The sequence below is a fragment of the Puma concolor genome, chromosome A2 (genome assembly GCF_028749965.1).
Source record: "Puma concolor isolate L17-30 chromosome A2, mPumCon1.1.hap2, whole genome shotgun sequence".
NCBI lineage: Eukaryota > Metazoa > Chordata > Mammalia > Carnivora > Felidae > Puma > Puma concolor.
The window spans coordinates 87,903,908-87,928,806 of NC_141668.1; the positions used below are offsets into that span (position 1 = coordinate 87,903,908).

The 24,899-nt window shown below is 42.8% G+C and overlaps 1 protein-coding gene and 1 long non-coding RNA gene across 12 annotated transcripts in view; one reads left to right on the forward strand and one right to left on the reverse strand.

Moving 5' to 3' along the window:
* MAGI2 (membrane associated guanylate kinase, WW and PDZ domain containing 2) overlaps nt 1-17,879 on the forward strand; it is a 1,355,992-nt gene extending 1,338,113 nt beyond the window's left edge. For 8 of the 11 annotated variants that reach the window (XM_086696830.1, XM_086696832.1, XM_086696831.1 and 5 more), the window contains one exon: nt 12,192-17,879. In XM_086696830.1, coding sequence (XP_086552956.1) covers nt 12,192-12,865 — 674 coding nt within the window. In that variant the 3' untranslated portion in view covers nt 12,866-17,879. The remainder of the gene's footprint in view (nt 1-12,191) is intronic. The other 3 variants (XM_086696838.1, XM_086696841.1, XM_086696840.1) reach the window with 2 other exon arrangements.
* Nucleotides 6,977-21,639, reverse strand: LOC147583293 (uncharacterized). Its single transcript, XR_015248060.1, has 4 exons — nt 21,322-21,639; nt 16,159-16,306; nt 10,547-10,700; nt 6,977-7,123 (listed from the first exon to the last, which is right to left on the reverse strand). It is a non-coding gene; the product is annotated as an uncharacterized LOC147583293 (long non-coding RNA).
* Between the last annotated feature and the right edge of the window lie 3,260 nt (nt 21,640-24,899).

Genomic DNA, 24,899 nt, shown 5'->3' on the forward strand with positions numbered 1-24,899 from the left:
AATGGCTTATAGAGGCAGATGAAGGGGGTGTGAAAATCTCATCTGGGTACCACAGAGGCATGGGTTTAGCTGGAGTTCAAGAGTATCCTCTGAATAGTCTGTTTCCACTTCTGTCTTTGGCAAGAGGTGGCTATTATCAGTTTCCATCATTTCTCCCATGAAATGGGTACCTTATGATTGATTATTCTCATTCCTATTTCCACTGTCTCCCACTTCAGACAGGGATGTATTTCTGTGATGAAGAAAATGATCTAAAAAAGCTTTAAGATTAAAGATGCTTTCTAAAGATTAGTGTAAAACCTCTTCAATTCAGGGTGCCTGGGTGGCTCAGTTGGTTAAGCATCTGGCTTTGGCTCAGGTCATGATCTTGTGGTTTATGAGTTGGAGCCCCGCGTCGGGCTCTGTGCTAACAGCTCAGAGCCTGGAGCCTGCTTCAGATTCTGCGTCTCCTCCTCTCTGTGCCCCTCCCATGCTCATGCTCTGTCTCTCTCTGTCTCTCAATAATAAATAAATGTTAAAAAAATTTTTTTTAATAAAAAATAAAAAAAACCTCTTCATTTTGGATTCTGCTAACTCTGGGAACTCAGAATTCATCATCAGTTTCATCAGGCTAAGACTTACCTTAGTGCAATGATGAGGAAAACAGAGAGGTTACTAAGCAAACTAGTGGTGGTGACATTATTTGCAAACGGTGTAACCAATTTAAGAAGACTTCTTCCCACCAGGCTTAAAAACAGTTTCTCAACACTATTAATTTTTTCACATTTAAAAACTGAGGTATATTAAGAAATTAAAAATAGAACTACCCTACGGACCCAGCAATTGCACTACTAGGTATTTATCCGAGGGATACAGGTATGCTGTTTCAAAGGGACACATGTACCCCAAAGTTTGTAGCAGGACTATCAACAATAGCCAAAGTATGGAAAGAGGACAAATGTCCATCAATGGATGAATGGATAAAGAAGATGTGGTATAGATATAGATATAGATATAGATATAGATATAGATATAGATATAGATATATACACACAATGGAGTATTACTTGGCAATCAAAAAGTGAAATCTTGCCATTTACAACTACGTGGATGGAACAAGAGGGTATTATGCTAAGTGAAATTAGAGAAAGACAAATATCATATGACTTCACTCATATGAGGACTTTAAGACACAGAACAGATGAACATAAGGGAAGGGAGGCAAAAATAATATAAAAACAAGGAGGGAGACAAACATAAGCGACTCATAACTATGGAGAAAAAACAGAGGGTTACTGGAGGGGTTGTGGGAGGGGGGATGGGCTAAATGGGTAAGAGGCATTAAGGAATCTACTCCTGAAATCATTGTTGCACTATATGCTAACTAACTTGGATGTAAATTTAAAAAATAAATTAAGGAAGAAAGAATGAAAGAAAGAAAAGGAAAGAAAAGAAAAAGATCCTTAAAAAAATTGAGGTATAATTTACATACAGTAAAATTTGCCCTTTTCAGTATACAGTTCCACTCGTTTTGAAAAATCCATACAGCTATATAATCACTATCATACGCAAGATACAGAGCAGTTCCAGAATCCCCCACAATTTTCCCAGTCTTTGCGTGGTAGCCTCTCCCCACCCCAAACTTCTAGAAACCTCTCATCAGTTTTCTGCCCCTTTAGTTTTAATATTCGAGAATGTCATATAAAGGGGATCATACAGAATGTAACATTTTGGAGCTGACATCTTTCATTTGGCATGACACAACTAAGATTCACTCGTGCTGTTGGGCAGATAAATAGTTTGTTCCATTTCGTGGCTGAGACTACCCATCGTGCCACAGTGTGTTCATCCGTTCACCAGTTGATGGACCTTCAGGTTGTTTCTAGTTTTTGGTGAATAAGAATAAAGCCACTAGGCAAATTCGCATACAGGTTTTTGTGTGGACCTAGGTTTTTATTTCACTTGTGTGGATACCTCAGAGCAGGATTGCGGAGTGGTAGGGTAACTAAATGTTTCACTTTTTAAGAAACTGCTAAGCTGTTTTCCCAAGTGGCACTGTTCCACTTCTTATTTCCAACAGAATCATGTGACGGTTCTGGTGGCTCCACGTCCTTGCCAGTTATTTTCAGGTTGTTGTTTGGTTTTGGTTTTTACTTTAGCCATGTTAATAGATGTGTAGTGGTATTTCACAGTAGTTTTAATTTGCATTTTGCTATTGGGGATGTTGAGCATCATCCTATGTGCTGATTTGCCGTTCAAATATCACCTTTAGTGAAGTGAAAATTCAAATCTTTTGCCCTTTCTAAAAATTGGGTTTAACTATTAATACAATGGCCGATATGTATATAAACATCCATATATGTATTGTTTCCTTTGATCACAGCCCTGGGAGGGAAGCAGGGCAGATGTTATTCCTTAACTCTCAGTTTTCCAGTTCCCTGAGAAATTGAGGCTAGAATGGTTAAATGACTTGCCCAAGTTCACACCAAGTGGCAGTACGAGGGTTTGAGCCTGGCCTGTCACTGATACTCCTTCCTCCACTAACTGCTGACTTATCCTTCCTGAGGGCTCGGAGGGCCACTGCTGGCTCAGCGGGACTGTGAACTGTCAGCTGAGGCTCTGGCTGAGTAAACCAGCACCAGCCAAATTATGGAAAGGTAGTTTGTGCTTGCCAGCTGTGGTACAGACACTTCCATCCCCTTTCTCCAGCAAAACTTCCCTGTGCTTTGTCTCCCTTCTCTGGAGTCCAACTCCCAGCTACTAACATGTAGAAAAAAAAAAAAAAAATCTGTCACAGAAATCTTCCCTGACTCTCTCCTCTTCCCACTCCTGCTTGGGGAGTTTTGCATTTTATTTTTTTTTTTTTTAAATTTTTTTTTCAACGTTTTTTTATTTTTTTATTTTTGGGACAGAGAGAGACAGAGCATGAACGGGGGAGGGGCAGAGAGAGAGGGAGACACAGAGTCGGAAACAGGCTCCAGGCTCCAAGCCATCAGCCCAGAGCCTGACGCGGGGCTCGAACTCACGGACCGCGAGATCGTGACCTGGCTGAAGTCGGACGCTTAACCGACTGCGCCACCCAGGCGCCCCAAGGGAGTTTTGCATTTTAACAGGGGCTTTGGGAGACACCTCTTCTTCATGTAGTGATTTTCAAACTGTCTATTGGAGCTTCAAGTTTCCCCAAGAAAGGGCCTAAAGACCAGTTCAGGTGTGCTAGTTACCAGAGGGCAGGTGGGTGGGGCATGGGTGGAATAGGTGATGGGGATTAAGGAATGCAGAAGAGGGTTTTATTACCAAGAAACCCCACAAAAACAAATAGCCCAGCACAGGTGGGAGGTGGGTGAATGGCAAGAGGCTTTGGATCCACCTCACCTAACCAAAGTGGTTCCATTTTTATTTGTTTACATAATGGGTTTCATTTAAGATTTTATTTGAAAAGAAGAATGTGTTGCTCTCCAAAACATCCATAAAATAAGCAAACCAACATATTTTTCATATATCCCAGAATGCAGATATTTTACTAATTGAGAGTGATTCCTGAGCATCCCCACATTCCCAGGTCAATGTGAGTCATCAAGATTTTCCCTCATTGAAAAACAGAACTGAGTTTCCGAATCTGTTCTCCATGACACACTTCTGATAGGTTACATCAAGATATTGACTCCTTTTGGCCCTGGGGGCATATAGAAGGGCTTGACTGGTGTTTTCAGACCTTGATCATTTCCATCTGTTTACTCTAATGCACTAAATAATATATTTTTCTACGTGTGTCCTGATGTGGAAAAAGTTAGAAAGCACCAAAATAGAATAGTGGCTTGGGCTTGGGCTCTGGAGTTATGTAGTCAGGTGTCCTGATTCTCACTTACCAGCTGAGTGGTCCTGGAAAATTGACTAAGGTATCTAAACCTCAGTTTCCTCATCTGTAAAGTGGGGATAATAGCACCATATTGCTCAGGACCATTGTGAGGATGAAAAGATAATGTATGTGGCACACAGGGCACAGTTCCTGTTACAGATGAAGCACTCAGTAAACAGTAGCTCCATTATCAATAGCCCCTTCAGCCCTGGAGGTCAAGTTTGCCACAGGTGTACTGCTGCTCTTAAAATGAGTATAAATGTGAAGCAGCAGTAACCAAATAGGGTCACGATTTTTAAAGTTATTGATGTTTCTAACACTTCGTTTTCATCTCTCTGGTAAGAAAGATGAAACATACATGTTTGAATGCCATTAACAATGCCTCAGGAAGCAATGCTTCAGAAAGAGCAGAAGCAAAGTAAAATAATTAATGTGTTCAGAAGTTTTTTAAAGGCACATTTTTCTTTGTATTTTGTTACAAAAAGCAATCGCCTTAGTGATGGTTGAACAGATCCAAATGAACCATTATGGTTTGGACACATCCTTAAAAGATTTTTCTTTTGAACACCAAATGACTTCACATTACTGTCCTTTGATCTACTGTAATCATTTTTTATATTTTCCTATAATATTCTAAAATACAAGAGACTGTAGTTCAGTATAGCCACATCAGTATCCTTTAACCCAGCCAACTGTAGGTTGCAATAGGAAAGGTTTTCATAAGAAGAAGGAACACTTACCAAATCCATGAATCTCTTTGCAAAATGATTTTATTCATTTGAGCAGTAAAAGTATGTCTCAAACTAACCCAGTGTTTTCCAATATCTAGTGGAAGTATTTTCCATTCAGTTCAGGTCAAAGTGTGACACTGTGAGGGTCTTTTTTGAAGTATGTAGTATTATCCCTGCTCTTAAGAAATCTAATTTCAGGGGCACCTGGGTGGCGCAGTCGGTTAAGCGTCCGACTTCAGCCAGGTCACGATCTTGCGGTCCGTGAGTTCGAGCCCCACGTCAGGCTCTGGGCTGATGGCTCAGAGCCTGGAGCCTGTTTCCGATTCTCTCTCTCCCTCTCTCTCTGACCCTCCCCCGTTCATGCTCTGTCTCTCCCTGTCCCAAAAATAAATAAACGTTGAAAAAAAAAATTAAAAAAAAAAAAAAAAGAAATCTAATTTCATTATCTTCCAATTCTAGCTCATATTTCCAGCATTTCCACAAATCAACACCTTAACTATGGTGCCCACCCTTCTGTGTCCAAGGTTCAAACACAAATGGCATTTCAGAGTCTCCATTTGGAAGAATGATGGATTTGCCTCTGACAGACTCACTTGAGATAGAAGTTTCTCTGCTACTGCCCCAGAAGAAGAGATGAGCCCCATTTCACAATCAAAATAGAGGATAGCAAAGGAGTCTAGTGACAGTGTTTCAGCTGAGTTTGCAGACTACCACCCAACTGAGAAAGTTATTCAACAACCTGCTCCATTCCTGACCATCTAGGTAGCCTGGAACAAGTTATTTCACCTCTTTGTGCCTCAGTTTCCTCATCTGTAAAACATACAAGTTTGGATGTGGGTAAATATATTAGAAGAGTGATGTATCTAGGAAGCACCTCACTCAATGTTCCCCGTTGCTGTTATGAGTCATACAATAGTGGTAATACTATTGTTACTTTCCTGAACACTAATCCAAAAGGCAGCCATTAGCTCTGCATACCTGCCCTGTGTTGGGAGGAGGAGAGAAGTGTGGGAACCAATCAGCCCAAAGCTGGAAACACTAGGGCTATTAGGTGAGATGTGGGGCAGGAAACAAGCCCTCCTTCCTCTACAGCAATCCCTGGCTCCTTTCTATGGTGTCTCCCTCACCCTTCTGCACAGGGTAACATTAACTCTTCTTTGATTTCCTTACATTTCCTTCTCCTGCACAATTTTTTTTTTTTTCTGGAGATAAGAACCACCTAGGAAAACCAGTAGTGCAGATACTTATTTTTTTAATGTTTATTTCTGAGACAGAGACAGAGCATGAGTGGGGGAGGGGCAGAGAGAGAGGGAGACACAGAATCAGAAGCAGGCTCCAGGCTCTGAGCTGTCAGCACAGAGCCCAACATGGGGCTCGAACTCACAAACCGTGAGATCATGACCTGAGCCGAAGTCAGCCACTCAACTGACTGAGCCACCCAGGCACCCCTGCAGATACTTATTTATGGCAATAAGTAGTCTCTTCCTAGTGGGTCACTTCTCTGGTTACCGTCACTTGAGTTATATTCCATAAAAGAAACAAGCTGTTGAAACACAGTAGATGAGGTTTTTTTGTTTGCTTGTTTTTTTAATCTCAGGCACATGAAGTGCAATACAACATTTTATTTGTCAATATTGCTGGGTTCCTACAAGATAAAGTCAAGAGATCACACATCTTTTAACTCAAAGATAACAGTATGTGTATGAGTGTGTGTATGATTTATGTACATATATACTAATAATATGTAATTACATATTAGTCTATTTTCTTAAGTATTTATTTATTAGAGTGAGAGAGAAAGAGTGGGGGAGGGGCAGAGAGAAAGAGAAAGAAAGAAAGAGAGAATCCAAAGCCCACACGGGGCTCGATCTCATGAAGCACAAAATCAGAACCTGAGCCAAAATCAAGAGTCAGTCTGCTTAACCAACTGAGGCACACAGGCACCCCTAATCAGTCTATTTTCTAGGAGAGATCCAAAGTGACTGGAACCAACAATAAGAAGGGGAAGAAACTTAATCCTAACTTAGGATGGGGACCTGCATCTGCCCCCCAATAGAGTGTGAGCTATTGAGGGTCCGTCTTGCCTGTGGTTCATCTGAACATTCATTGGCATAGTGAGTAATGACTCCCCAGAGATAAAGCTCCTTTAAGCAACATCATCATGGCTGAGAAGATTAACAAGGGAAAGAATATCTGTTAAAAGTCAGGAGAACTAAACTACCTGTTCTCCATCCAGAGCTTCTCTATGTCTCTTTAGTTTAGAACTAAACTGAGATAGAGCTTCTCCATCTCTCTCCATCCCAGGGACCACTGATGAAAGCCAAGAACTCTTCCCAGTGCCCTTTCTGTGGCTGCCATCCTCCCTTTGCACTCCTGCCCCAAACTTACTGATTTCCCTTCCCACTTCAAATACACACTAGCAATTCACCACCATCATCCCCCTCTGAAAATTGATAAAAATCATAGACACAAACCTTTTTTTGCTGATTATCCTCTAAATGAAGATCTTCTCTGGAGTATTTGCTCAAGTAGGCATCTGGTTTTAAGTCTTCCATTTCTGTGTGTGGAACAGATTGATTTGTTCATCAAATATTCACTGAGCCTTTATCACTGTGTCAAACACTAGTAATTCCCACTGTGATAAACAAGACCAAGGTGGCCATTGCCCTTGTGAAGATTTGCCACCTAGTAGTTGAAACTGATATTAATCAAATAAGCAGGCAGATATATAATTACAAATTATAATTACTATTAGGAAATAAAAGCAAGATGCTCTTGAGGACAGCACAATATCTACCTTGGATTGGGTCCTCTATTTAAGTGACCTAAAGAATAAAAAAGAACTCACCATGTGAATAGTTGGGGGGAGAACCTTCTGGGCAGAAGAATCAGTAATGATATCCCAGAATAGAGAAGGCGCTTGGTGCATTTAGGAACTGAACGAAGGCCCGTGTGGGTGGAGAATAGAAAATAAATGGGGATGAAGCTGAGGAGTCTGGCAGGGGCCAGATCATGCAGGCTTTTATGGGTTATGATATTAATTTTGCATTTTCATCTAACAGCATTGAGAATCCACTGAAGTTTTAAGCAAAGGAATGACATGGTCTACTTTGTGTCGCAAAGAGATTCTTGTGGGTGCTGTATGGAGAATAATTAGTAGTAGGCAAGACTAGAAGTAAAGAGAAGAGTGGATTATGGGAGTAGCCCTGTGAGAAACAGTGGCTTGGAACGTACATCCTTGGTTATGGGAACTAGGTTAGTTGTCTTGAGCTCTGAGCTCAGGAGAGGGTGTGTATCCTACCCTTCTCTTGTCTGAACAGCACTGAAATTCATTTTTGAATTCTCTGTTTTCAACAGTATTGCCAAGGGTTTATGAAAGAGGTCCACACTACGGTGTTTTTTTTTTTTTTTTTAAGTTCTTGTTAATGTTTATTTATTTTTGAGAGACAGAGTGTGAATGGGGGAGGGGCAGAGAGAAAGGGAGACACAGAATCCAAAACAGGCTCGAGGGTCTGAGCTGTCAGCACAGAGACTGATGCAGGGCTGGAACCCACGAACCATGAAATCATGACCTGAGCCAAAGTCAGGCACTTAACCGACTGAGCTACCCAGGCACGCCCATGGCTGTTTTTAACTGTGTTTATCTTGGGCAGCCCACACTGGTTGCAGTCCTTCTAGGGAGTGCCCTAAATCTTGACCTCAGGTGGTGAGAGTCCAAGTATACTTGAAGATAAGACTGATAAGACTTGTGGGTGGATTGTATTTGTGAGGTGAGGGAGAGAAAGGAATCAAGCATGACTCCAGGGGATAGTTGTGCCACTCACCAAGATGGGGAAATGAGGAAAGAGTGCAGAATAGGCTTGGGGAGAAAAGATTTCCACTTTTGACCTGTTAAATGAAGACGCCAGTGAATGATCCGAGTGGAGACAGCAAATAGACAGGTGGACACACCAGCCCAGAGCTCGTAGCATAGAGCTCAGCAGAAACATTCAGGAGTATTGCTGTTGTATAAAAGCCACATGAATAGAGGAGAATAGCTAGGAGACACTAAAAAGAAAGAAAATGACCTAAGACCAACCCCTGAGAAATGCCAACATTTAGAGGTCAAGTAAAAGAAGAGGAAATTGAGAAGGAACTGCCAAAGAGAGAGTCTAAACAATAGGAGAACAGAGTGTCATGGGAGCCCAGAGTTGGCTTTGTTTCTGGCAGTGAAATGTGGTGAGATAAAGCATTAAGATGAATACAGAGAGATAGCCTCTGGACTTGCCAATAGAAAGATCACTGGTGACCTGGACAAGAGCAGGTAGAGGAAGTCAAGTTGGAATAAGAGGCTTTTTCCTTTCTGATTTCAGCCCATTGGGCTGGGAACACTGTTTGGACAATGGGGCTGCAGAAACCCCCGCAGGCCCACATGGCTGATTTTGTCTTCCTAGGATGCATCTCTGTTATTTCCAGTTCTGGTTAGAACATCTCAGACAGGAAGAATGTGGGCAGCTCATCTTCCTGGGCACCGACTCAGCAAATGAACACAATCACATGCTTTAGGCGGTGGCCGGGTTGGAGAAAAAAAAAGAAGGGGGAAGGAGCCAGGAGGAAAATAAGGTTTGAAGGAAGCAGAACAAAATATGGTTGTTTCTTCTGGTTATTGTGTATCAAGATTTCATGAAAACTGGAGTTTGAAATGTTAGAGTAGGACTCTTCCTGACCACCAGGGTTCCTGTCACCCGGATGAGGCCGGTGAAAGGGCAAGGTGGGGGAGGGGCTGTCTGCTGCCCTTGGCGCTTATACACAGCTTTGCAGGCTCCTGCCTCGTGCAGACACCTCATGGCTAGTATTCAGATGGAGAATTCTTGTCCAGAAAAATGAAAACTATTAAGCCACTTATAGAAATGTCCATCCTTTAAGTCATTTTATGTTAAGATCTAGTTCATTTTAATTTCTCACTAATACTCGCAGTCAGTAGTAGCTTGGAATATTTTAGCATGTAGTTTCTCCCACTAAGAATTTAATGATCTATAAACAAACACTTGAGAAATCTTTTTATCATAAGAGGTATTCTTTTGTGCTTTGTATTTTGAATGATTTCACCTTCTAGTTTATTATCACAAGTAAGATGTTCAGAAATAAATGCTAAGTATTCTGTTCAGTGAGGGGGTCTAGTCCCTGTTGGTCAGCAGTGGCCATTGAGCATGTCCATTTCACATGCTTTGATCCTATTTGCAAGGCAAGATGTTAGGAAAATTTTCTCAGTAAGTGCAAAAGAGGAAAGAAACCCAACATTTTACTCTTGGCTGACCCATTTTGTCATCTTGGTCAAATTACTTAACCTCTCTCTGCTCCAATTCCTCCTTCAGGAAATGCTGTGAATAATATCAGCCTCCCTGTATCTCACAGTAATTCAAGGCCAGCTAATTGACTCTGCCACAGTGATGGAATTGGCCCAGGTGGGGGTGGGAGGAATGTTGGAGAAAGATATTAAAAGTGAACTATCATTATCACGGTCCAAGCTAGAGATTACCATTGCACGACACTCTAGGCCTTTTGGAAACCACTTTTAACTCTTTCAGGCAATATCTTCCTGTATGATGGAATTGCCACAGACTATCATTTGCTCTGACGGTTTCATTTTCAAACGCTACCCCAGCCAGAATCAGAACATACTCCAATTTTCAATGAAAACATTTGCATTTGAGGATTTTAGAATATTCCTCAAGGTAGCCAAGTCTACCCGGGGTAGAGCAACACAGCACATGGGAATCACAGCATATGGGAATGGCTGATTTACTGGCACTTACTCAAAACCTCACCTGCTAGTATGCTAGTTAATGCGGCCCAGTTTGTAAGTGGGCCACAACTGGGACATCTAAGAAAAATCTGACTCAACTATGTGTATAAAATCGTTATAGTCCTCCCATTGCAAAGTGATTTTCCCTTTGAAAGTGCAAGTCTCATCTCTGTGAGGTAAACATTTCATCCTTACCTTATAAAGGGAGAAAATGAGGCTCAGAGAGATCAAGTAGTTGATCTCAAACCCCATCTTGGTAAATGCCAGAGGCAGGATTAGATTCCAGGTTTTCCCATGCTTTTCCAGGACTTTTTACTTTTTACTCATGTGAACATGATAATGGATATGTCTATGAAAAGAAGGAAGAGAATATTATGCCTTAAAATACTCCATTCAAATTTCACATCAAAGGAGAAACTTTTTATAACTGACTTGATATTGTACAGGTGACCAGAATTTCTGGAACTATCAACCCCACTGCCTTTATCTTCTCCTTATCTCTTTATAAATCAGCATCAAAGGTACCAGATAAGAATTCTCAAATTTTAAACAAAGTAGACCCTTGACATTCACAGATTAAGTCTGAATAAGAACCTCTAATTGTCTGTGACACATAATGTTCCAGTGGTGGGAATCTGACCCACAGGCACTGAGGCTGGTATGTGGGACAGAATCTCTGGGGCTAGTGAAGAGCCTCTCCTGCCACCCAGCATTCAGATTTCAATGTGATCTCCTTGTTCCCACTCATGACGGTGTACCTGTTCTGTGGAGAAAACTTACGCCCTAGAAAGTCCAAAATCTGAGGATTTCCAAAGGTTTGGGGGACATACTCCTAACAAATATCCAAGGATCACTGTACTGGATTTTCCTGCTTTAATTTTGCTTTAGTGGCCAGAAACTTTAGTGCTCATAGTAGTAACTAACTCATCCCAGATTCCTAACACATCTGTCCTCCTACTTGGCCTCTGACCTTTAAAACAAAAAATCGTTTCTCATTTTTATCATTCTATTTTGTATGTGTGTTGTTATAAATGTCTCAAGCCTCAAAGTAGGGAGATCTTAAACCCCAAATAAATGTTGAAACTAGGCTTCCTAGAAAGAAAGAATTTCTCTAAATCTGGCCCTGCTATAATGTCAGGATTACTCAAAAGAATTAAGGACTGTGATTTCCAAAAGACAACAGTAAATTTTTTTTTGATGAATTTATCCAAATTCCAAGAGCATCTGGTGGTAGCTAATTATGCTTTGAGTGACACCTAACGGTTGAAAGTCACTGTCCCAACTTCTTCCAGAGGATTCAGACCAGTGTTTCTCAAAGCTTGGTTCTCGGACCATCTTCAGAATCATCCGGTGCCTGTTAAAAATGCAGAGAAATTCCTGGGCCCCAAGCTACGGAATTCTCTGGGACTAGCCACCTGGGAATCTGTATTTTTCACAACTATCCCAGGTGATTCAGATGTGTAACTCAAGTTTGAGAACCACTGATACTCTAGTTGCCAAGCCTATATCCACACGGGGCTGTCAGACCTGAAGGCACCCCAGGAAGCTAGAAGGGGCCAAGGCGGAGGGACGGATCAGGCCCGACCTTAGTTAGCAATGACCTCCCTGATCCATCAATGAGGGAAGGAGGTGGGGTAGATGAGTCAGGGAACACAGAACCCCCGGGGATACGGCCGGCTGCCCCGTTGGCAGTGAGGGTGGGAGCGGCGGTGGCTTGGGACCTTGAAAGCAGTCGCCCCTGGCCGCCTGCTCTCGTCCCTAAGGTAGAGAGAGAGAGGTCGCGGGAGCGTGGAAAGGCTGCGAGGCGCGCCTCCTAACGCCTGTGCTTCCTGTCCCACAGACGAACCCAACTGCTGGAGTTCTCCCGCTGCCGCCTCCCCAGGTCTGCCGGAAGTAGGCGTCTCCCTCGAAGACGTCCTCTCTCCATTCTCTCCATCACATCCAGCCCCACCCTCCGACCCTTCCCACCAGATAGGCCCAGACCCAACTTGGGATATCAAAAGGGAACACGACGTTAGGAAACCAAAGGAGCTTTCAGCCGGCGGCCAGAAGAAGCAGCGCCTCGGGGAGCAGAGGGAGCGCTCGGCCAGCCCGCAGAGGGCCGCTCGGCCGAGGCTCGAGGAGGCGCCAGGCGGCCAGGGGCGGCCCGAGGCCGGCAGGCCCTCCTCGGAGGCCAGGGCGCCCGGGCCCGCGGCGGCGGACGCGGCGGACGCGGCGCGGGCCGGCGGGAAGGAGGGGCCCCGCGCCGCGGTGGGCCCCGAGCTCGGCCGGCGCGAAGGCCCCGGGGCTGCGCCCGCGTTCGCGGGCCCGGGCCGTGGCGGTGGCGCGGAGCGCCCGGGCGCGCGGGAGGCCGAGGGCAGGGCGGGCGCGCGCGCGGGGCCCCGGCAAGGCGCGCGGCCCCCGGGGGGCGCCCCCGCGCGCAAAGCCGCCGTCGCGCCGGGGCCTTGGAAAGTGCCCGGCTCCGACAAGCTGCCGGGCGTCCTGAAGCCCGGCGCCTCGGCTGCGGGCAGATGAGCCGCGCGGCAGCAGCCCGCCGCCCCGCCTCGACGCCTGCAGGCCGTTCTTCTTAGGTTCCGTCTCACGGCGTTTTAATTTATTTTCACTGTCACACGCATAGATTCACGAGGCACCAAGGCCTGGGAGCATCGACGTGAAGTCCCACGTGTCCAACGAGCATGGGCCGTACAGCGTCCACGCGCAGACCTAAACTGATCCTAAAGCCCCTGGTTCTATTTTGGGGGCTTTGGCAGCTATGGAAGAACCAAAATAACGTGAAGAACATCACAGAGAGACAGTGCAGTGTAGCTTTAGTAAAACGAAAAAAAAAAAAAAAAATTACCCCCACTGCATGAAGGATTTGGATGCCATCCAAACTTTATATCAAGAAACTGGACAAGTTAAGAGCAATCACAAACTGGAATATCGCCTTAAAAATCAAACTGCACGGAGCAAGCTGAAACTGAGACAAGATTATATCTTTTAATTGATCTAAAGAGTTGTAAATAAATTGTTCTCGACATATCTAGACAGGGGTTAAAAGGTTTCTTTGAAACATTCAGAACTGTTCGCCCATGACCTGTTTCCATGGCTCACTCGTGGCATCCATCACCGGTATTAGCTGCAACGTTCCCTGCGTACTGCAGGACGAGTTAGAAATCTAGTGAATTCATTGGTGTGATGCCATTTTTACTGCCATTTCTGTGATCAAATCATATTTCTGTACATTTTCAGTGGTAGGAAAAGGTTTGAAAATTGTATCTTAGGGAACAGATTGCCATAAGTCAGAATTTTGCAGTTTAGCTCATAGATCTTAATTGGTTTTCATCTAAAATACGCATTTTATAATTGAAGGACCACAATTTGTTTAATCAAGATTGGCAACGCTGCAGTTCCTTTATGAAAAGGCTTTCCTATTGTCTCAGGCTAGCAGAGATAGTAGCTTCTTTGACAGCAGTGTTATTTTTCACTTATTGTCTTTTTAATCCTCTTTCCATTGCTTCATTTTCACTTTGATAGAGCAGAGACAAAGTGTTTCTCCTGTATTTCTCAGATTATAATGAATCCCTGATATTAAAAAATCATTATGACCAATTTATTTTCATCAAAGAATGTGAACCTTTTAGCATTCTTTTCTGCTTATTGTTCTTTAGTCTTTCTCCTTTTATTTTCATTTGGTTTGCTTTCTTGTCTTTGTATTCTTTGTCATTTTTTAATTTCTTTAGCAACCTCTAGGTGTTTCCGTTTATCTTCATCAATCTATGGTTGATTCCCTAGTAAAATTCTTTCTTCCCTGCCGTTTTAATATTTCTTTGTAAAATGTTACCCTCAGTTAATTATCCATTGGTACTGATTTGTAGCTACACATATTAAAAAGGCAAAATGTTTCTGAGGGCAGTTTCTCTTTAATTTGTCCTGAATGAATGAAGCTGCATCTTTCCCATATTCTGCCCCTTACAGGAGTTCAAATGCAAATAAGCCTCACCTCCCTGCACTTGTAGTCAAATAAGTAAAATGGGAGATCAGGTCCATCACAGGGGGTCACACATAATAGCCTCCTTCAGCTGACTCTTTCCCTCTCTGTAAATTGCAGTAACCTGAGCACTAGCCATTTAATTTCCATCAGGCATAGGAGTAGTTTCGTTGTTTGACAAGAAGAGAATATGGTTGAAAGCCTCAAGTGAAGAATCTTGCAGCTTGTAAAAGCAATTTCCAAAAATGGAATCCATTCAACATAAACAAAAGCACAAACACATGTAGCAGTTTACAATACTTTGGGTTTAATCTCAATTAGTCTTTCTCCCCTGGACTAGAAATCCAGTATAGTTTGCCATTAATTTATTGAATCTGGTTTTGGACAATGCTTCTGTAGTGTAGCTGCACGTCCCAGTACTGTATCCTCTGACCTTTATTTTTCATGTGTTACAAAAGGATAAAAAAAAGTTGAGATTACGCTTGCATAAATTCTAATTTGCACAGTTCACAGCTACTACTCGTGCAGTAATTGCTTTATGCGGCTGTAATCCATAACCTGTGAAGACAGCACATCATCTAAATCCCATTCCAAATAATATATCTGTGTAGTGTTAGCTGTGAATTTACCCTGTACAGCTGTATCTCTATAAATATAATTCCATGTATTAATAGTCACAGAAAGACTGTAAGTGAGCAACTATTTTTATGAAACGCACCACTATGGATAAATTAACTTTTACAGAAATCTTGTTTACTGTATGATATTCTAAAACACTGTCAAATAAAATATATATCCAAAAATCTTTTCTTTTTCCAACTATGTAGGCTGTGTGTTAATTTGAAGTCAGTAATTACTGGGGGTTAATTTTTTTTAAACTGCAGTTTTCATAGATTTTTTTAGAGTGTAATTTTAATGCCCCCAAACAGGACTCCTTTTTCAAACCTGAACCTAAATGTAGTGGAATTATACAGAAAAAAAAAAAAAAAGAAAAAAAACTGTTGACTTTATTTGCCCAAGTAAATGGAGAGTTTTCTCAAAGACTCTCTAGTTGGTACTTGTCTGTCAGCTAACTACACCATCTGTGAACTGGCAGTATGTTTCTGTTGCTTGCTACACTGATTGATACTGAGCCCTTTTTTTTTCAAAAAGGATGTCAGGTATCAATCAACAATATATCCCATCACATGTTTTCCTTTTAATTCTGAAATTTTTTCATGTAAAATCCAGAGAAGTTTATGTAGAAGTCAACATTTAGTGAACAGTAGTGTAGAAGTCCAGATGCCCTCTGCAGTTTATTGCAGAGCATACTCTAGGGAGAGACGTCTACGGAGTTATGGGAGGACTGCAAGGCGGCCACCACAGAGATCACAATCCAGAGAAGCAGTTAGCAATCCCAATCCTGTTGGGACCTCCCAGTGATGTCACTAGGAGGCCTAAAACTCCCAAACTGACTGCTTTTACTTCACTGTTAATTTTTTAAAAATTAAACATGTGTCACTTTTAGAAAAGGGAAGAAGCTGACACCAAGTGTGAAATCAAGCACAAAAGTTAAGGCATTTGTAATAAATATGTGTCATTCATAAAATGAAGGAATCTAAGAAGGCAAGCACAAGCTGAAAAAGCAAAAGACATCTAAAACAATGTAGTTAACAAAACAGGTTGCATGTATTAATGATGCACAGCTAATTACTATTTTAAAAGAAAAAAAATACAAAAGTCATTAGAAGTAATTAGGACATTGGAAAGATTAGAAATCAGAGACCAAAGGGATTAGGACAGGGACAGAGCAGGACGACATTGAGAGGCAAGGCACCAGGCCTGGACAAGCCCTTACCATGAATCAAATGGCTCCAAGGTCAGGCAGGAAATATGAAAAAATGAAGAGAGCCAGGTGGGGACTGGGCCAATGGACAAACATGTCCCTCCTCTAAAGCTGTCACTTTTGTCAGGTCTAAGTCCACCGTAGAATAGCCTTTTGGTTTCTTAAGGAAAGAAAAAAATATCAGCTATTTATTTACAATTTTGTGGTTTTTATAGTTTGACAAGTTTAATGCACATTTTTAAGAAACACTGAACCAGAAGACAAAACACTACCACAACAAGCCATCTGCAGACCCAGTCTGGCCCACAGCCCACCAATTTGCAGCCTCTTTCTTGGAAGAACGGCCAGACTTTCAGCAGAGAACCCCTCGCTTGCTTTTATCAGGGTCTGATTCACCTTCCAAGCAGTGGATCATACAGACCCCAGGGATGGAAAAGCGTGTGGCTCGTAAGTCCGTACGTGCCTGGAATAGCTTCAAATGTGTATTCAAAGCGTGAGGCCCTCCGCCAGAAACCTGATAGCTGTTCTTGCACTGGAGGTGGATTTGCTGTGAAGAAACTAGAGCTTGCAAGAGCCCTGAAGCCATTTGAAATTTTCTATTCTTTCTTGATGAGTTTGCCCCAAACCATGTAAGCTGGGGGCTATCCAAAGGTGAATCTGCCCTCCCCTAGTGATATTACTCTTTTTCAGGTCAAACTCATGGCAAAATCAAATGACCTAATTGCTGAAGAATTTGGACTTAACAAAGATTCTTTTTCAGACAACCACAGTGCCAGACAGGATGCCTGTAAAATCACAAGAGTGCTTTCTGAGGCTAAGAATAGTAAGGGTCCTAAGTCTAATGATGAGTTCTGCATTGTGTCTAGTTCATTTGGGGCACCAATTAAATGTGTAAAGATTATGGTTATGATTATTGGTGGTAAAAGCTGGGTGGAAAGCATTTGAGTATAAACAACGGAGCAACATCGCAGAATTAAGCCAACCCCTTGCTGGGCATTTGGTGGCATATTTCACCTAAACAGCTCAGTTATCAGGGATTTCATAAAAACTTAAGTGTGTCCTGCCACTCAGGGGAGGGGAACTGGAGACCACACATGGGCATCATCTGTGTTTTCTAATAGCTTGGTGGGATCTTTGCTTCTGATGAAACTGCCTCTCCAAGAGTGATTTCATTTGGAAAAACCTGGCAATCTTGTGATGCAACAAAGTGACCTTTGACTTTCTTTCTTCAGTGGAAGGTAAATTTACTAAAACCCTAACAAGGTGTATCTGTGTGAAGGGAAATTGAACCCCCTCTGTGGTTTCATCCCAGGTCAACTGCCTTCACATGGAGAAGCACACATTCCTGGGATACAAAGAGACTTTTTAGGGGGTACGTAGGCAGGGACAGCTTAAATGAAATAAATTTTCAGATATTCAACTTCTATTTTTATGCATTTCAAACCTGAGGATGGCCAGTTCCCCATTGCCACCTGCCCAGTGCAAGGACCCTTTGAATTAGAGAAGCAGGATGAGCCTGTCATCTGACCTGCCTTTCACTCTGGTACATTACCTAGGGGTGTAGAAACAAAGAGACAATTGGAGAAAGCAGCCCTCCTGAAGAAGAATCAAGAGATCAAAGTTGAGAGCCTCGGTAAGAAATATTCAAGTGGGCAATGGCTTCCTTCATCCAGAAGCCCTGGTAGGGTTCCTATCTAAAACTTAGCACTCAAAAAAACAAAAACAAAAACAAACTTAGCACTCACATTTATTTGAATTTTAAAATAAAGTCGGACTTTTTCTGATTAAACGTGTGATGGCTATTTGTCTGGCTTGACCACAATGACTGGCTTTGCCCCTTGGATTATGTGGCAGGTATTTTCCATAAATTAATGAGTTGAATATGCAAATGCAAGGTTTAAATAAACATCTATGACGCATGCAAACAAGAGAACATACAGCCTTTGCAATAATTTGTGAAAAAATGTGGCTGTTAACTTTAAAATGAAATGGGATGTAGAATTTTATAAAATTATTTCAGGAGCTACATGTGCTAAAAGGGGCCCTCCTTAAGACAAACCTACTTAACTCCGTTTCACAAAAGTTTATAAATAGCGTGGAGTGTCTACTATATATAAAACACTACCGGTGAACAGAACACAGCCTCTATTCTCATGTTGCCTGTCATCTAGTTAGGAGACCAAGACTATTAACACAAGACGAAATGGGTGTGTGACATGGGAATGCTGGATCCAGTAGGATGTGGGAATAGTAGGAAGCAGAACTCATCCTGGATACGTGGCACTTTAGTTGGGTTTGAGGGTGGATAGGATTTCAAGAGGCAGATGCGGTGGAAGGGAGAGATCAACATGAGCAAAGTCAGAGTTAAGAAACTTTGAGATACGTTAGAGAAACCATGAACTGTTTATTTTGACCAAGACTGTGGTGTGTGTGTGTGTGTGTGTGTGTGTGTGTGTGTGTTTGAGAGAGAGAGAGAGAAACAGAGAGAGGAAGGGAGAGAGGAAGGGAAGAGATTAAACAGAGGTAGGTTCAAGCAGATAACAAATGCCATTAGGAACAGTGGGGAATTATTAAAGGTTTCTGGGCAGAGAAAAGATAAAACCAGCACCTGGCTATGGAAGGAGGTCCTGGCAGTCCTGTCCAGGGTGAAGCAGAGATGAGGGACACTGGCAGGCACTAATATCAGGTGAGAGATAAGAAGCCCTGAGCACCCAGAATGGAGGGGAGAGATAGGGCTCTAGAGGAGGGAGAACAAACAGACCTCAGAATTATTGGATACAAAGTCAGGGATAGTCACAGGCTCCAAGCCTGAGTGAAAAAGAAAATGACAGGAGGACTAGATCTAGAAGGGACATCATTACATTTTTTTTGATATGTAAACTGTGAGGGGCTCTCAGGTCACCCAGATGGAAATACTCACCCAGCCAATAATCATAGACCAAAAAGATGGACATGCTCCAAAGAGAATAAAGTTCAGATGAGAGACTGAGACTAGGATAAACATTTGGGGACCAACTCTGGGGAGTCCCTTGCTGGGACTGATTCCCAGAGATTCTGATGTAATTGGCTAGGATGGGACCATTTGGGAGGGAAAACGTCCTATGCATTATAAATACAGCCACATAACTGTCAGATGCAAAGAATGCCTTGTTACAGAAAGCAAGGATTCTGGAAAGATTTGACTTCTGTCTAAAGTCCAGGAGCCACTGGGAAAGATATGAATCAATTTATGCTTCCAGTCCTTAAACAAGAGAATGAAAGTGAGCTGCAAGCCGTTCAGCTGCACAGAACATGGAGAAAATCACAGAAGAGATACTTCAAAACCAATAGTCCTGAATGCCACACTTTTCACATGTGAAAGATTAGCAGGGGTCATAGAACTCAGCAGCATACTTCCAATTACTTCTGTGTTATCTCTTATTAATAGGAATCCCTGGATTCTTGCTTCTTGATCTGGATTAGCAACTCTGAGATGCCCTTAGCTGTAACTCAAAGCAGGCTAATGTGGGCAAAGGAGCAGCTACAAGACAAAGAAGATAGGTAGACAGATAGGTAGATAATATAGATAGATACACTCACACATGTACACACACATACAGACTTGCATATGAACACAGGCATATACAGACATATACCCAGGACCTCCAATTTCAATATTTTTATTGTGACAAAATAACTTATACACCCCAAAATACATAAAAACCTATTAATAGCTTACTCAATTTTAAAGCAGGCACATGCTTAATCATCTCAAGGCTGAGAAAGAGTCAGGGACTCTGACTTGAGCCTGGCATACAGTAAATATTTGCTAAACATACACTTTTTTACTCGTGTTATTATTAATTGAGGGATATGTAAACATTTTCAGTGGTGTTCTGGGATTCTCATTCAATAGTTATTAGGTGTTAGCCATGTGCCAGGCACAGTGCAGAGGTCTGAGACTAACCAGGAACTAGGCAGGCACTACCCACCCCACAGAAAGCTTACAGTGTTTTAACCACCAGGAAGCTATGCGTTTCACATGCAAAGTGTGAGGGGCTCTCAGGTCACCCAGAAGCAAATATTCCTCCAGCCAATAATCATAGACTAAAGATGGAGATACTCCATCAGACTGGTTTGATGTTACTTGAGCACCACTCTGGATAAAGGCTAGTTTCATGTAATAAGAGCTACAAAGGAGCAGGGAAGGGGCCAGAGGCAGGTCCAGTGGGGGGCAGGGGTGGGAGGTGTGCTGGTTGAGAGGGGTGGCCTGGAAAATGGCTGCTGAGCTAAGAGTGTGAGTGGGCTCAGGTGTCAGATGGGAACAGTGGTGGCAGGAGCTGCACAGAGGAGTCTGAGTCTCAGGGAACAAGGTGACCAACTTGTCCCAGTTTGCCAAGGACGGTCCTGGTTTTCATTTTTTTAAGTTTGTTTATTTATTTTGAGAGAGAGTGTGCATGCATGTGTGTGTGAGCAGGGGAGGGGCAGAGAGAGAGAAAGGGAGAGAGAGAATCCCAAGCAGGCTCCACACTGTCAGCACAGAGCCCTATGAGGGGCTTGAACCCATGACCCGTGAAATCATGACCTGAGCCGAAATAGAGTCGGCCACTTAACTGACTGAGCCACCCAGGCACCTATGGTCCTGGTTTTAAAACTGTGAGTCAGTATCCAAGCAAACCCCTCAGGCCCAGCAAGCCAGGATGGAAGGTCATGTGGCCAGGGCTGACAAATCTGAGGGTCCTACAGGAGCCAGTCACATGAAGTACTGGGGAGGACGAGAACCAGCCAACAGGAGGCCAGAGAGCCATGGAATCCAGAACTCCCAGGGCCTAATAGGCCTTAGTCAGAGCCTCCATTCCAAAGGCAGCAGGAGGCTACTTTTGGGTTTTCACTGGGCAGAACAACCAGTTCCTGTATATAACATGCTGGTCTGGAGTGGAGACCACCCTGTGCTCCCTACTTCCTGCTCTCTCCCTTGACCTTTAATTCTCTGTCCCTTCCTTTCTATCCTCTGCAGGAGGTGTCACCCCCCACCCCCACCCCCAGGCTGCTGACACTGAGCTCAGTCTTCTGGAACTTCTGTCTCAGGCAGATGATGCCAGCCTTTCTCGGAGGACTCAGGAGCGCTTGCCAGTGCATTTGCAAATTTGCCAAGAACTTTCCTGTATGATCAGTACACAGACTCACAACTCTTACCTTATAGGTCCTCCATTGTTTCCTCCATCATCAAAGTGTGGACTGAAGATTCAGCTCATGTTTCTATAATTAATCCTCATGATGCCTAACATAGAATAGGCACTCAGAATAGTTGCTGAAAATTGGATATAGTTTTTAAAAATTGGCCTCATCTCTAAATCCAATATAGTTTATCTTGAATAAGAACGGCTGTCAACATAGTAACTGGCCCTGACTAGTCAGAGTGGACAGTTTGCAATTTTTCTCACATTTTTTTGCTGCTGTTTCTACAAAATACTGATAGAATGGCTTGATGATGTTATTTGAGCACCACTTGGGATAAAGGCTAGCCTCTGCAACTCACCCAAGTGATGTATTCAAAATAAGTTGATGTAACTATTTCCCCTTGACTTTCTCTTGCTCATGTTCAGGCCCAGACTCGTCCCAAAGCCAGCAGGGCTTGAGCAGGACCTGGCTGTAGCTGTTATTTCCGGAAAGTCAGGTCAGGGCCAGAGCAACAATGATATGGCAGGCCTTCTTGTTCCAGCCATCCTTGCTCAAAATGCAGGGAGGGACTTTCCACTAATATCCTTGGCTAAACTCTAGCACAATGTGTCCAGCTGGTCAGTGTTCTTTAGATGAACTTGGCCTCCTCACTGTAAATGTTTGCTGGAAGCATGCAAAAGGCCCCTGTGGATTTTGGCCTTGTACTGGTCCAGACTCCCTCTGCCTCTCTGCTCCAATTCTAGCTCTTCACAATCACACACACACACACACACCACCACCACCACCACCACCACCACTAATCCCATTTGACTACCTGCCAAGGCTCCTGTTATTCATGTCAAGCAACCTTTGAGTGACTGCACTTTCAGCTGAGCTGGTCCAGCCAACCTTGGCCCTTCAGCCTACACCAGGGCCCTGATACTCACCCACTGGCCCCTTGTTTAAGAGACTCTACCTGAGATCCCTATACTGACCCCTCAGGATTAAAGACCCTCTTGGTCTACTCTCCACTAACCTTTCCTCCAGAAGGTGGTCGTCCACAACCATCCCAAACCTTATTTTTGCTCTCCGATTTTAATCTGAGCCAACAAATACAAAAACCAAGACTTTTTTTGTTTTGTTTTGTTTTCCTTAACCATTGCTATTTTCAAGGAGCTAATGGTATGAGGGCTTGCTAGTGTTTTAAAGTAGAGTTAGGTAGGGATCTCTTAAAACATGAAGCAGTCATCTGGAACACACACACACACATATACCAAGGAGGGGTGGGGACAGCTGGGGGTGATTTTGTTCTGAATTAGTTGGCCAAGATGTTTTCAAACAGAAGCAGTGAATTGTGTGAACCACTTCCAGAAGACCAGCTGCTGTCCAAAAAGGCACCTGTCACACAGGTAACAAGTCAGGAGTTGCTGACTGAAGAAGTAGATTTTCTTTACTTAGTGATTTGGAGATCCATGTTCCTTTTATTCTATGGTTCCACCATCCCCTAAAGCCTCGCTTCTGAAAAGTAGTCTGAGCATCAGCAGCACTGCCATCTCTAGGGGCCTGTTAGAAATGCAAGATCTCAGGCCCTGCTATAGATCTACTCTACTAGCCCTGCATTTTCAGCAGATCCCCAGGTGTGGGTGAATCATATACACAGAAGTTTGAGAAGCCCTTCTCTGGAACTTCAGAGCCCTCTGCACCAGAAAGCAAAAAGGGAAAGAGGGCATGGAGTGAATACAGCCTGTCCTTTGCTTAAAGTCTCAGCCTACAAATGACAAGTCACTCCAAATCCCATTCCATTGGTGAGACCTAGTCACATGGCCACAGCTGGACACAAGGGAAATATAGTTCCTGACTGGGCAGCTATCTGGCAGCTACCACTCCACATCATGGAATGGGAAAGATAGATATTGGTGGACAAACAGACATCTCTGATGCTCATACCTCTTCAATGAGCAGGTGGCCAAAGGGGAAACACTACTTTGACAGCAGATACCGGGGCCTACATCAGGCCACGTACCACATGTATAGGCAGAGGAGAAGCAAACAGGTCTCTATTAAGGGAGAACTCATGATGGTGGGAGTTTCAAAAGTGAATATGTAGGCCCTCACAAGTGCAGAAGTCACAATGAAGGGACTGCAAAGAGGAGCAGTAACAAATAATGAGGAAATTAGCATTTAGTTAGCATGAGCTGTGTGCCCAGCACTTTTGCATATATTGTCCAGTTTTATCCTTACAGTAACATTGTATGTTCATAATCTCCCCACTTCTACAAAACTGCTCTTGTTAAGGCCACACTATCTTGAAAACAAAATATGGGTTGGTAGAGGGTGGGGGAGGTAAGGAGGGGATGGGCTACTTGGGTGATGGATACCAAGGAGGGCACTGGGTGTTGAACCCAAGTAATGAATCACTGAATTCTACTCCTGAAACCAATATTGCACTGTATGCTAACCAAAGTTTAAATTAAAAAAAAAGAAAAAGGAAGAAAAAAAAGGCACACTATCTCATTCCAAGACATATTGTAAAGGTAGGCAGCATGTCTCAACTTTGGCACAATTAATATTTTGGACTGGATAATTTTTTGTGGTGGGAGGTTGTCCTGTGCATTGTAGGATGCTTAGGAACATCCCTGACCTCTCCCCACCAATTATGACAAACAAAATTGTTTCCAGACACTGTCAAATACCCTGGGGCATGGTGGGACAGCCGGCAGGAACAAAATTGTCCCCACTTGAGAACCGCTGAGCTACAATAATCAAAACAGTAAGGTATTGGCAAATGACAGACAAATAGATGAATGAAACAGACTAGAGAGTCCAACAATACAGCCACACATATACAATCAATTAATTTTCAGCAAAGGCTCAATGGCAATTTAAAGGAGGCAGAATAGTCTTTTCAACAGTCACATGCAAAAAAATACTGTACTTTAAAGCATACCTCACACTGTATACAGAATTTAACTCAAAATGGATCATAGATCTAACTGTAAAATCTAAAAATTTGAAAGACATTTTAAAAATAGAAAAAAAAAGTCACAGATTGGTAGAAAATAGTTGTAAAACAAAAATTTCATAAAGGAGTTGTATACTGAATATATGTTTTTTAAAGTTTTTTTTTTTTTTAAGTTTATTTGAGAGACAGAGTGTGCATGGGAGGGGCAGAGAGAGGGAGAAAAAGTGAATCCCAAGCAGGTTCTGCACTGTCAGCTCGAGGAACCCAATGTGGGGCTTGAACCCATGAACCTGTGAGATCATGACCTGAGCCGAAATCAAGTCAGATACTCAACTGAATGAGTCTCCCAGGTGTCCCTATTTATTTATTTTTTTTATTACTGGATTTTCAGATTTTAAAAAAATGTTTCTTTCTTTCTTTCTTTCTTTCTTTCTTTCTTTCTTTCTTTCTTTCTTTTGAGAGAGAGAGAAGGTGAGTGGGGAGTGCGAGGGAGAGAGAATCCCAAGAAGGCTTCTCCTTGTCAGTGCAGAGTCCAATGAGGGACTCAATCTCACAAATTGTAAGATCATGACCGGAGCCAAAATCAAGAGTTGGACACTTAACCAACTGAGCCACCCAGACACCTCTATACTGAATATATATATATTTTTTA